Raw genomic sequence first — 14,050 nt, 5'->3', positions numbered from 1 at the left:
GAAAACATTTTTGAAATACAGAATATTTAAGCACTATTCTCTTTTACACCCTGATTTAAAAGGCTTTAAGAAATCACTTGATTCGAAAGACCTAGGAGCGAAGTATTAATAGTGACTCCTCACCTTGAGGTGTCAGTTCTGCCACTGGCTTCGCCTTCACTTGGATCCCTCAAAACAAAGTTAAGGTTGAGATTCAATGATAAAAGTGAAAAATAAAAGTTAAGTAAACCTACACCTAGAACAATGTTAAATAGCTACTGACAAAAAAAAAATATAATAATAATGTCAAGCCTAATACTCTTTAATGGAATTTTTTCACATTTTAGTTTCCCTTTATGACATCTTAGTTATTTCCAGCTCTGACATGTAATTGTTTAATTCCTTTTTCCCAACTGATGGCAAAATTAACATGTTGTTCTGAACCTACTGCAGACAGAGCAATGGCCACATGTAATTCCAGCAAGCACAGAGGAGCGGCTGGTCAAGGTGGTCCAGGGGGGCTCCACTCTGCACCCTTGCAGGTCAGGCCTTTGTGTTTCCCTGAAAGCACTTTGAGACAAGCCCATGCTTAAGCACACTCAAGCAATTAACAGTAAGATGTGCCTAAGAAGTTTGTGAGACCAAATGTTTGAAGCCCAGTTCAGGAAGGTTACTTCAACATCTGCTTAACTTTAAGCAAATCAGCTGTTACACTGACTTTGGTGAGATTACCAGAGAACTTGAGATTAAACGTATCTTTAGCTTGTTGCATTAGAGCTGTGCTTTTCAAGGAATTGTTTTATATTATGTCTTTTTAGTATGAAGAAACTTGAAATATATCCCCATACTGTGTAAGCCACCTAGGTATGTTCCTAGTGCTGCTGTACCAATATTGCATTAATCAGGTAATTTAAATTGGGTGCTTGATACTTTCAAAACACAAATACTTTTGTAACTAACACCAGGGAAGTATCATTTGACATAAATCATTGATTCAAAATACTTCAATACCCTATACACTAAGCATTCTCATTATACTAAGCATTCATTTTATATACTTACCAGAAAAGGCATTTACCCTTGTCAAAAGTTAGTAAAAAAAAAAAAATCTTTCATGACACCTTCTAGTCAAAGTATGCTTTAAACCATTATTTCCTGAACAGTACACAAGTTAAAAGTTATGTGATCCAGCTCAAAGAACAGCAAAAAATAAGCCCCTCGACCTCCACCCATGTAATCCCAGCCCTTAAGTCTTAAACAACCCAAATTTAAACAAAAAAACCCCAAAAAAACCCCAACAAAACACCCCACCATCATCAGTAACAAAACAAACACACACCCTACCGGGCCATGACAAAATATACTTTTAACATTATAAAACATACTAGGAAATTGTATAAAATCTTCCATAATAAAGATAAATTTGAAATATCCCAAACTGATGTATCTCAATTCTAAACACATAGGTTTTTTTTTTATTTTAATATTTTAAGATCATCAAAATATTATTTCTTTTATCTAACTCTTAAAAACAAAGTCAAGATATCATTTCTTGCAAAAAAAAACCAAGGAGCTATTACACTAAAAAGCAGTCTGTACTCTTGAAATCGATTAGTTGCTCTACAGAAAATACCTTTCTTCCCATTTAGAAATCTACACTGACAACAGATGACTAGCTTTGCTGTAGTACTTTTTTTCTCTTTAAAATCAGAGAACAATTCTCTCCTTGCAACTATGTAAGTGCTGGAGATACCAGTAATGGAGGATCACAGTGCTGTATGTTCAGGTTTCTGGAAAAAGAAAATAATCGATACAATTTTTTCTTTTTAAGTCTTCATAGGAGGTATTACTTAGACACACACTGATGCACTAACAGCTCACCAGGTGAAATCAGTTTTGTGGGGAACATCACTGCATCTCCAGCTTTCTCTTCTCTTCCCTTGGAGTACCAGCTTATGCAATTCACAATATTTTACTTACAAATTTGCAAATATGAGCTTAAACTAACTTTCAATTTATCTTTTTTTTCCCTGCACACAAATGGTAGAATTCAGTGCACAACAGCCTGATTCAGCAAGGGAAGGAGAAATTTCCAGGATATAATTGCGCTGTAAAACTGAGAATAATGCATTATGGATACATTCATAAACAGGCTTGAGAATTAATAGATAAATCACCAGTGGAAAGAGGCAAACTGCAAATTAAGTCTCCTTTTGCAAAAGCTCTTGTGACTGCTAAGTCAACAGTCACTTGAACAGCGTATCTGAGAACCTTTCTCAGCACCTCTCCTCACAGGATAATTACTGACAGCATCATCACAGGAATGAATGCAGATCCAGGATGTGTGGGTTTTCTCCTTTCAGAAACCTGAACTTACATTTGAAGAAGCTGGTGACATAATAGAACAGGCTGTATGATACTGAAATACTATTATTTCCACACTTCCAGACTTCTGCCTGCTTCTAACTTCTAATTTATTCACAGATTTTAGAATTACCTGAAATAACTTGTGAATACCTACTCCTTTTAAGCACAGCAATAAAATGATTTAAATGATTGTAAGTACAGCCCTTGTGACAAACTGCATACAATTAAAAAAGTAAAATATTGTTAATAGTCCATTAAATAAGGACACATTTTGAAGTCCCTTTTTTCAGTATTTAAATGAATTTAATGATTTTAATTTAATTGTATCACAGCTGTGAAACAGGAGCAAAAGCCCCTTTTGAGCAGTGTTCTCTTGCTCCTTTTTAAGATAAAGAAGCAGAATAGCTGGTCAAACAATGGTTACAACATACCCACGGAAGTGAAACAAGGCAGATTCTGGAAGGAACACACAATCCAAGCAGCATTCTAACTAAATCTGTATTTACTTCAGAGTTAAACTGGAATCTGTCAAACACTTCCCAATTAAAGTCCTGCTTACAGGCTGTGCTTTTATAATTTTTTCCTCTGTAAACTCGAGGTACCAACCTGCGAACGAACTTGGAGGTGATCTTGCTGATGATGCCGGTGGAGGTGCCTCTCCGGGCATGGGCGAAGGCGCCGGTTTCGTGGGAGGGCGAGGCAGGCGGGCCGTTGTAGGTGGCGTTGCGCCGCTCCCGCAGCTGCTCCCCGTGGAAAGTGCTGCGGCTGGAGCTGCCCCGGGGAAAGCGGGTCCGGTCTGGAGTGGTGGTGCTAATGCTATGAGCAGATGGGGAGGCAGCAGGCACTCTTTGAGTTGCACTGCTGGGAAAACAGAAGCATAAATAACGAGAAAGACCAGGCTAAAAGCCCTCCTACGTGACAACTGTTTCTCAAAAGCCGGGAAAAGAAACCCTGCTCTTGATCCTCTTTAAAAACTGAATGTGCTATTGATTTGCTTTTAGGATTCATACTCTGTTTTTACAATGAAAATATCTCTTGCTTATTTCTGTATCAAGTATTAGAGCTGTTAAAATTATACACAGATAATAGGACAAAAGGAAAAAAGTAGAAAAGTCTGTAGCAAGATCTGAAGAAAGCATCCCCAGCTCTCTTCCAGAAAAATGCGTTCACTGATGCCCTTAAAACAAGTACTCCCCAAAAAACATAATGGATATTTCTTAAGTCATAACCTGACAGAAATAAATGTATAAAGCTATTCAGGCAACTTATAGTAAGAACAACTATACTGTGGTGCTTTTAGACACCAATGAGCTTAGCAACCTACAAATCAGAGAGGTTAACATTCTGGTACTTAATTTCAATTTATGGTGCCCTGTGTTGTATAGTCCCATCTAAAGTAGTCAAATTTTTAACTACCTAAATTTTCTAAAAGTTTCCAGAGGGAGGCAGTCAAGGAACTTCTTTAACTGTATGCAAACATGTGTCATGAGCAAAGTCAGGTTTAAATCATCTGTAAAACCTACAATATTCAACCAAGCTCCTGTTTAAAACCAGAACGCAACGTGGCAGTTTTGACTGGATTACAAACCCTCTGAGGTCTGTCACGAAGTGAACAAGAGCATTTCTGAAGTGCACAGCAAGAAGGAAAACGCCCATCAATCTGTTACCTTGGTCGGTAAGCTTCAGTACCATCTTTGATGGTTGGCAGTGTGACTTTGATGGGGTGACCAGAGGCAGACATAGACTTTTGGTGCCGAGGGCGTGTGGACACAGAGGCCACTGCAGAGCCTGCAGAGGATGTGCTGCTGGCAGACATTTCCGTCAGGCTGTTCCATGGCAGCAGGGATGGACAAATGACAGGGGAAAAGAAAGCTTAGTGTAAAACCCCTTATAAAAAAAAGACAGAAAATAACTAATTTCTTCTTTTAGAACTCAGCACTGCTGCTTAATTTAACAGAAGACTGAGTGACCAGCCTGCCTTAGCTAAAGGAAAGAATACATATTTCTAACAAAATTATGTTCATCCATAAATGAATTCTCCGTATGTGTTAAGTTAGGCCTTTTCATTCCCCCCAAGATTAAAGCTTGCACACACATTATTCAAAGTAATGAAGAAAGTGAATACAAGGACATAATAAAAATACTGAAAAAGAAATTCACAAAGACTTAAATAGATTGATCAAATAGACTCTCCTTTTGTGAATACCCCTACCTGCAGTTAAAACAAACATCTAAAACATGAAACATCGGAACTGCTGTCACATTATCACTTGGAAGTGACTGGTTTTTAAAGGAGCAATTTGTCCTCCTCTGGACAGTGTCCTCCAGGCACTGCTGGGCTGAGTCAACCCTTTCAAAGTACAGTTCCTTCTATCAGTACTTTTATTTCTCCTTCCCTAAGTGGCAAGAAAGATGAAAGCAGGGGCAAAACTATTGTGCCATTACTTTTTAAAACAAAAGTCAAATGAATTAAGGCAAAATACAGCTTTGCCTCTACAAGCATAAGTGAAATTGCATTAATAATGTATTAGCAACTGGAGTCCCACAGCTAGATAATATCTGTAGCAAAGAGGTAAAGATTTCAGATGAATAATTCGATGACATAAGGCATTCAGCTGCACCAAATACAAATTCAACTGCAACACAACATCTTGTAGAAAATTCTTCCTAATTTTTCAGAACATGCTCTGAGAACTGAGCACAATATTCACTACCCTCATGAAAGGAATAGGGATTAAGAATCTTTCAATACTATAGAAAAAATCCACTGTAAAATGAAAAGCTTTGGAAAAAAAATCCCTTCTCTTTACTGTGTTTTATGTACTAAATCTCTTGAAAGAAAATATCTTTGTCAGATCAGAAAAAAATATTGTAATCTATATTATAAACCTTTATCTAAAAACCATCTGTTACCTGCTTTTTTTCAAAAAAGGATTGTTACTACCTTTGTTCAAATATTTGAAACTATACACAAAAATTTGGGAAAACACTTTTGAAAGCACCCATCCAATACTTTGAAATTCAAATGCTTTAAGGAAGTACATTGAAAAGCAGAAAACTAATTGTAAGTGTTTAATTAAACAGTTGTGTTTTATGTGTTCCACAGCTCATTTTACTGTAAATGAACAACCCCATATTTCTTATTTCCAAAATTTTATGCATCATTAAAAAACTCAAACACTATGACAGAAAACAAAAGAGAACTAGTTTACTAGATGATGCCATTTTATGCTTATATGAAATTTTTTGTTCATTTTACAGTAACTGTTGTATTTGAATAGCTTGAAAAGCATCAGAGTAACTGCTGTTATTTGAATCTAAATTAAAAAAATCCAGTTTTTATTACTCTCCATTAAAGCCAGTATTTTATTTTTCAGTCAAGTACAGGGGTTAAATAACACTAAGGATGAAAAAAAGATTTTTAGAAAGACTGGCTGTGTTAACACAATACTACTTAATAAAACATACTAAACTGAGCTTCATTGTCATCCCACAAATAGAAACAAACTGGTTACCATCATGATGAAAATACTGTTTAGGCCAAAAACTTATTTTGAAAGCTATCGACAAATATTAGCCATTTCACCTTTTGAGTGGTTAGGGGGAAAATGAAAAAGGATCAAGCTACACTGCCAGAGTAATCCATCAGAAGCTCTCCACAGCACAACTGCCCACACAGCAATTAGTTGTTAGCAGTTACTTCATCCTGTGCTGGAAGACAACCCTCAGTAATCAAAGTGATCCCATAAAAAGAAGCAAAGGCCGACTGACACATTTAGCTTAGAAATTCATCACAAACAAAGAAGCAGCAGTGGAAGATGAAAACATACACTTGGACTTCATGTATTTTACACTATGATACATAGTGGTATTTTGCATAACCTGCTTCTTCTGTGCCTCAGTTCCTGTACCCAAACTAATCAACAAGGAAAGCTGAACAATACCTGTTGTCCTTCCCATTCTGTATTGCAGAATAGCGATCCGAAGAACGTTCACAAACGTAAGTGTTCCTCCTTGTCATTCCACTACCAGAAAATACATTATTCTAGAAGAGAATTAACACTAAAGTTAAATTAAATACTTTCTACTGTATATCACCTTGTACAAAAATCTAAGCATTGGAAGAAGCAAATCAAAACAGTGTTTCAGCCACTTATGTACATTGTTAATGCTTTCAAATGTACCAAGTCAATCTGTCAACACAAATCATTTACATCATCAGCTGTTTTTTTCCAATAGCTCATTCACCATCTCATTACTGCACCATTGAGAATACACTGAGAGAACACAAGGAAGTTTAATTTTGCTGACACACGCTTTACTAAGTATTATTATGCAATTCCCACATACTGTCTTCCTGTATTATTTGTCCCTGGGATCAAACAAACTGGGATCCCGGAGAACACACCTATGGCTGGCTGAAAGGCTTTCCTGCACAGCACAGTTTTCCACCAAGGGCTCCAGTTTGTTGCCCCTGCCAAAAGAGCTTTTAAGAGGAAAATGGAAATACTATCAATCTGTGTCAGTCAACCCAGAAATTATGATGCAGATAACATGGCAAATACGGCTTGTTGCAAAAATATTGATGGTATTTCTTTCTGTTACTAATTTAATTTTAAGTTTGGATAAACACACTCCATCCCTACCAAGCACAGGTCAGCTGCTGAAGGCTTAGCTCTAGTACATGACATATGATTCTCATTTTTAATACACTACATACTGAATTTGGGGTGGGAGAGGTTGCACTGTGCTAACATTACATTCTGATGCTGCTGGCAAAAGATTTCAAACACCTTAGAATCATGTACTGCAGGACATCATGAACTCTGCAAGATTTACTATGTTTAGGTCTCCCTCATCTACAGTTTGTCAGCATTAATATGACCCCACAGAGACCACTTAATAAACTGTTTTAAGGCCAAATTGCAAGGAAGATTAACAACTGCAATAACTGTTTCTGAAAGTAAACTCTCCTGAGTTACACAAATATGACTGAAGGTGATAAATATGTTTTCAAGAAATTCTGCCTTTCTGAACATCATATTACTCCCAAAGTTACACCGAAGTATTTTAAAATTATCCACATTAAATTAGCTTTTTTCACTTGAAATGCTTGAGTTTTAAACAAAAATATTCAGTATCTGTGTAAGCTGCTCAACCTTGAAGTACTATTGTACTATCAGACACCAATATTCCCTAATCATGCCCATCACAAAGCCTTTCAAAGTCCCCAAAATAGTAACAGAGCTAAAAATGCATAAATATTGAAGTTGCCGTTAGCAAGTAAATCAATTTCTCATTCTTCATAGCAAAGATACTCCATTTAATTAGTTCTCACAAAGCAGAGAAATGCTTGTGACATATCAGTATGTACCACACATGACTCTAATCAGCTTTGGGGCAATATAGTTTTGGGAAAGCTCAGATATGAGATCTAATCTTAGAAGACTCAAAGTTCCTGCATGCAATCCACACAGTCATAATTTCAAAGACTTTTGCGGGGGTGGAGTGACAACAACTCTATTTAGAATTAAAAAAAAATAATTAAGCATGTGCAGATGTACTGCAGAACATTAGGAGTTAAATGAACTTCAGCATTTATTTTGTTTTCAGAATATCCAAGATGGGAGCATGCAAAATCTCAAAGGACAATGAGAATTCCTGCTGCCAGTCTACTGTATTAAAAGATGGCAAGAGCTTTTGTATTTAATAGACCATGTCTCCTAAATACCCAAAGTATACTTGAGTCTTAAATCGTGATTCACGCATATTTTTTTCTCCCCACATGAACTCTTGCTCCTAAGTAGCTGTTTAAACACCATGCAGTATTTTTTCACTGTGAATCCTAAACACCAATCTCGCTGCACAAGAATTATCAAAAGGCAAAGTAGATGCTTTCACATTAGAAGAGACACACTCTCTGATTTAGAACAAAGGTGTTTGAGGCAGTTATATGATCGTTTACAGAACTGCTAATGTTGTAACAGAAACATTAAGAAATTATTAGTTTGCTAGTTCAGCTCCTTAATACAACAGTCAGGTTGTAAATCATATCAGCAGGCACGTGCACCAGGGAACAAGTGAGTCATTCCCCCTCATCTCACTTCACTTCTGAAGTCCAAAATAAAGTGGTTTCAGAGAACCAGACAGCCAAATTTACAGAGAAAGTTCATTAAAGATATTATGAAGGATTATTCATATGAAATCTCTGAATCAGAAGTCCCTTGAATTCCTTGTAGGTAGACAAGCATTAGAAACCAGCAAAAGAGCACTCCATATTAGCTCCATTCTTATGTTCCTTCCTTAAATATTCAGTATTTTTCTTGACAGAAACTGAAGTTTGCCCAAGTGCAGACATTCTCATGTTTACTGTTATGTTAGTGCTAGAAAAAGTGAAGTTGTGGGGGAAGGGAAAGGTTTATTTTAAAAGACATCTACTGTAGCCTATTTCTGTCTGCCAGTAAAAGTTACCAGAAATAGACTTAGTGGCTTATTTAGTACCCATCATGTCTATAGTAATCTTGTGCCGCACATTTTGTTTAAATAGGGAAAAATAATTATAACAAGCCAGAAGCACACCCAACTCACACTGGTAACTGCACTTGACTTCTTTCTTTCTGGACCCACGAGTGGACTTGCAGCCATCTCCCCTTTGGATCCCACTGTAGTGCTGCCAAGTTTGCGTGAGACATCCTTGTCCCAGTCTTCTTTCTGCTCACTTTCCACACTGTTTGCCTGAGACCTTTTTGTGTATGACACAGCAGGAGGAATCGAGGGGCCAACTGCCAAATAAAAATAGAATTAATAAATATCTAAAAATAATCACTGCATTTTTCTTGGCCAAAGTAGTCTAAATATAATTCGCCGAGTCCAAAAAAAGCATTTGAACAACTCTGACGGCAAACTCAGTACACAGACCAACCTACTAAATCGAGCTGTGACAGCCTGTGTTCTTTTTACCCACTCTCTCCTCACTACCAATTTGCAGTTTAGAATTACTTCCCACTTCACATCAATATGTAAAACCTAGAAGAGCATTTTAATTCACATTTTACATCCAGAATTTTGTACAGCATTATGAAAAAAATGAATTAAATTATATTTTTCAATTTTTTTAGTACTTTTTGCTGCAGACCTTTTCCTCTAAACACTGTGAAAGATTATTTTCCCCTAACCATAGGCCTACTTTGTTTACAAGCATGTTTATACTTGAAAAATATCACAATTCTTTTCCCCTCATCATTATTTAAAATATTTTGGAAAAACTCCTCTATCAGTAGACTTTTACATTACTTTGAAATAAAAATCACATCAGCTAACAAAAATACAGAAAACAATAATGTAAATTAGGCAGAGAAAAGGGCTGAACATTTTAAGAAATATTTATAGCAATTTGACAGCTGAGGAAAAAAATCATCTTCCATTTAATGTTTTAAATACGTATTCCTTTTTGATAAAAACATTTTCACCTGAAAACGTTTCCTGAATCCTCAGGAAAATTGTTGCCTCTTGGAAGCAAACAATTTGGCCCCACAGCCAAATGTAATGATAAAATTATTGGCTTGCTGCCCTTGGGGTTGTCCAGAGCAATAGCTGCCATTATTTCCTAAACAGAAAACACCCTCAGTGTCTCATTTAGCGAGTCAACCAAGTAACAAGTCCAAAGAATTAAATCTGCGAGGTGCGTGGATCCAGATTTACTACAGCAACTTTCATACAGAGACACATCACGATGAGCTACACAACAAATGCACAGAGTGGGGGCACTGCCAGGCCTACAAATCCTGCCCACTCCCACCAGGCTGTCTCTGTAACTTCACTTGTTGGAACGCCGTGCCCACCGTGGTCACTGAAGCGCCGCTGCTTTTGGTTGGTGGAGATGCTCCGCTGGACCTTCAGGTGAGCGGGGGACTGCACAGAGCTGTTGTTGAGGTCGCTGCTGGGACGAGACCTTTGACCCAAGTTGCTGCTGGACAAGGAATCACCTACTTCAAACTACAAGGAAAACAGGTTTTCAAAGCATAAATGAAATTCAACACTACTGATACTTTTATAGCATTATAAAGCAAAAAGTTCCAATCAAAGGCGCTTTTTAAAAATTTAGCATTGCATCCAGAATTTAATATTCTTCAAGAATAATTATATCACTTCATCTTGTGTTTCATGTGCTTTAAAAACACATAGCTAAAGCTACATAGTTAATGAATGCTTAAAACAAAATTAGAAGAATCTTGACAGAAACAAATACGGTACTATTTTAAAACCGAAGTGACAGAATGGTTTTCCCTGCCTTTTCAAATTTTGTTTTAAAGCCTAAGAGCATTCATAGCTCCAGAACAATTTTAAAATGAATTGGACTGAGTCAGAAGGACTAAAAAAGCAAGTACTGACTAAAGGATTCTTTATGACTTTCAAAACATCTTTATAAGGTCTGTAACTCAGCCACTGATTTGTTCGTATTTAAGAAGCATAACTTCTATGTAAGAGCAGAGGAAAAGACAAATATCCTCTTCCAAGCAATTTGAGCCAAAATGATTTCAGACAGATTCCCTCCATGCTCTGCCATCATAAGGGAATTCTGGCTCAGAGATGTGAGAAAATGCACTCAAGGATGCACATATCAGATCTACACTTTCTTGGATTTGAAGGAAGGCCAATGAAACAGCAGGGAAAAAATTCTTTCACAAGGAAAGCCTTAGTCTCTGATTTCTTGAAAAATCCATGTGGTCCCAAAAATGTACTGATCCTTCTAGTTCCAAAACGATCACAAGATTTTCTGCCACAAATTTATTAATGACAACAATGCAATAACTGATTGACTACTTCAATATACTATAAAACAGTATATGAGTGAGAAAGGATGAGCACATTTCTGAGCAATAAAGGATGTCACATCTGAATGGCTAGAAAAATAACTGCTATTAACTAGTTCAGATTTTAACTGAAAACACACAAGATGAAAACTCAGCACTTAGAAGTCACAGCACTTCAGATAAACAGGAAGCTTTTTAAGAAAAACAATTCAACACATTTACAAGAAAACATGAACATACTGGAGATTCAATTTATTTCTTCGTATAGGAACTAACAAGATATCCAAGAAGATATGAAAAAGGAAAGACATTCATAAGTTATCAATCACAATTTTAGAAAAAATGTTACAAAATAATTAAGAAAAACATCATTCAACCCAGCAACACATAAAGGCCAAACCAGAAAATGTAAACAACACTTACTTCAGGTGGTTTTCTACCTAGAAGCAGGTATGTAGCCATGACTTCATCGTACTTTTGGTTTACTAAAGATTCATGGATTTCTTCTCTTGAAAAGCCCATTGTGACCATAATGTCTAAAAGTAAAAAGAGCCAGACATATCAGCAGAGTAAGTGTTTGGGTTTACTCACAACTTAGGGACAGTGAAAACAGAAAAACAGCCTTATAATTTACAAGTAACTAAGACTCAACTCAACCCACACTAAGGTGTTTTTTGCTAAAATAGAAAATGCTACAAACTCCTCTCTTTCGTTGTTATTTTGATCTTAAAAACTCCTAACTATATTATACAACTCTTAACTAATTTATACAACATTCAATGTTATTCAACAACAAGTAAAGCACTGGCAAATAGAAACTATGAATAGCTACTGGGCCAAAACAGTAGCTCTCTCTAACTGCAAGAGGCAAGAAGTGTTGCCCTCATAACAAAATCTGTCTCCTTCAGTCTGTTAAATTTTGTGGTCTTATTTGTCTTTTGCTTTGCTTGTAGATTGATGTCAGCTCAATGAAGTCACAACAGTAGTTATAAGGAGGCCATTATAATGGAATTTCTCATTTAAATAAAAAGAACACATTTTACTTGTATGATGAGATTTGAGGTCAAATTTGTAAGTTTATTTTGCTTTCCAAAATAAAACTGCCTATGTCCACCAGGTGCAACATCCTTCTGAAAGTCTTACCTATTCTTTTGGTGTCATTGAAATCTGGTTCAGGCTCGGTATATGGCTTTAGTTCTTCTTCTTCGTGGCCAACATTCATCCACCGATCCTTCATGATTTGCTAAGAAAAGCAAAGAGCTTTAGGCCAACATGCCCTTTACCATACCCCATATGACACCTGTGCTGGCTTGTCTGCTGAAAATCAATTTAAAGTTCATAATAATCTGAATACTGCTCTTTCCCTCATACCTTTTCTCCTAACATCTTATTTTTCTTTTTTCTTTTGCATCCTTATGTTCCCATAAGTTCATTCCTCCTTTTTACTATTCCCTATACAATCACCCTGCCTAAAATATCAGAAAAACCACTGAAAACCAAAATATTTCATTTTGTACCCTTGACTTCTACTGTTTTTTTATCTCATTTTGCCCAGTGACTGACACTCATATGCTTTTCTTGGTTAACATCCTAAGATGCTAATGCAATACCAGCCCTATGATGATGAAGGGCTCCTTTAAATAATAGCAAAGGACATGTTTAGAAGCTAAGGAATAATTCAGGAATGCAGTGATGCTTCCTACAGTCATTAGTTTCAAGATCATGATGCCAACTGGTCATTTTTTCCTATGGATCTTCTCACTGCACTTGATCTAAATATGTTTCCAAGTTTGGCTGGAGGGAGAAATGCCTCTTAACTCTCTCTATGCCATGTGGTTATTTACTTCAAAAATTTCTCCTGCCTTCTTTGGAAAATTTCCTCTGTTGTGGCTGGGATCTTTTTGTAGGCCTTCAAGACCGATTTGTCTGGAATCCCAAACCATCACAAATACTCCTTATGGGCATATTCATCTTTAAAAAGTTAAAATCATTTTCCCTCCTACGGCAACAGGCACACAGGTCTCTTCAGGGACAGATGTTAATACTGCTCACTACATGGACACAAGAACGAAACAAGTGCCAGCAAATCAAGTTTCCCACAGGCTCCAAATATGCCTTGCAAACACTAAATTAAGTTATTTCTCACAAAGAGCTAAAGACTCAATTTTCCATTGATAAACCAAATTCTTTGTGTGTAGGGCTGCTGCCAAATTACAGACCCCTAATAGCTGTACCCTTACAAGAACAATACAGAACTTTGTGCCAATTAACATTTTGCTGACAATAACACTTAAAGATTTGTTCTATCATGGAATTGATTTTTTGGCTTTTGAGGGGATAAAAAGGGAGGGATTGTGAACACATACTGCTATACTGCATTTCTGACACACAGAGCACAAATCTGACAACAGACTTGGGTTATGTAGTTGTAGCCTAGCAGGAACAGGAGAGCCTCTCCAAAGAGTACTATGCAGTCTCTGCAACCACAGTTTTTTAAAGATACTGTTAAATAAATATGAAGTTTAAGCACGATGAAGTGGATGACAAATTACTGCTCAAATTCTACCTCCCTTTCTTGAATAAACAGGCAAGCCTGAAAATTCCCACTTACAATTTTTCATGTCTCTTCAGTAGGTGGATCTAGAGTTCAATGTAATCTGCTCTCTGTTTCCATCTGTTAAATATCTACATTTCTGCTGGCTTCTGACTTTTAAATACATTATCTCAGAGGCACACTGAGTTATTGTACAACTCTTAAACAGGCTCTTACAATCAAGCATTTTGAAGCGACACAAACAATCCAATTCCAGGATCAATACTACATTTGTGTAAGTTCTGCTGGGCTTTCAGTCAGCTGATTAAACAGCAGCTATTTAGAAATCAGAATATTT

The 14,050-nt window shown here is 36.6% G+C and overlaps 1 protein-coding gene across 3 annotated transcripts in view; it reads right to left on the bottom strand.

The window, feature by feature from the left end:
- Nucleotides 1–14,050, bottom strand: part of MARK1 (microtubule affinity regulating kinase 1) — a 57,219-nt gene that overhangs the window by 4,048 nt on the left and 39,121 nt on the right. For 2 of the 3 annotated variants that reach the window (XM_083856697.1, XM_083856699.1), the window contains 8 exons: nt 12,303–12,402; nt 11,583–11,695; nt 10,188–10,341; nt 8,935–9,128; nt 6,291–6,391; nt 4,014–4,172; nt 2,953–3,207; nt 124–168 (listed from right to left, as the gene is read on the bottom strand). In XM_083856697.1, coding sequence (XP_083712823.1) covers nt 124–168; nt 2,953–3,207; nt 4,014–4,172; nt 6,291–6,391; nt 8,935–9,128; nt 10,188–10,341; nt 11,583–11,695; nt 12,303–12,402 — 1,121 coding nt within the window. The remainder of the gene's footprint in view (nt 1–123; nt 169–2,952; nt 3,208–4,013; nt 4,173–6,290; nt 6,392–8,934; nt 9,129–10,187; nt 10,342–11,582; nt 11,696–12,302; nt 12,403–14,050) is intronic. The other variant, XM_083856698.1, reaches the window with a different exon arrangement.

The sequence above is a fragment of the Zosterops lateralis genome (assembly GCF_965231275.1).
Source record: "Zosterops lateralis genome assembly, chromosome: 3".
NCBI classification, from domain to species: domain Eukaryota; kingdom Metazoa; phylum Chordata; class Aves; order Passeriformes; family Zosteropidae; genus Zosterops; species Zosterops lateralis.
This window is presented reverse-complemented; position numbering and strand designations above follow the sequence as displayed.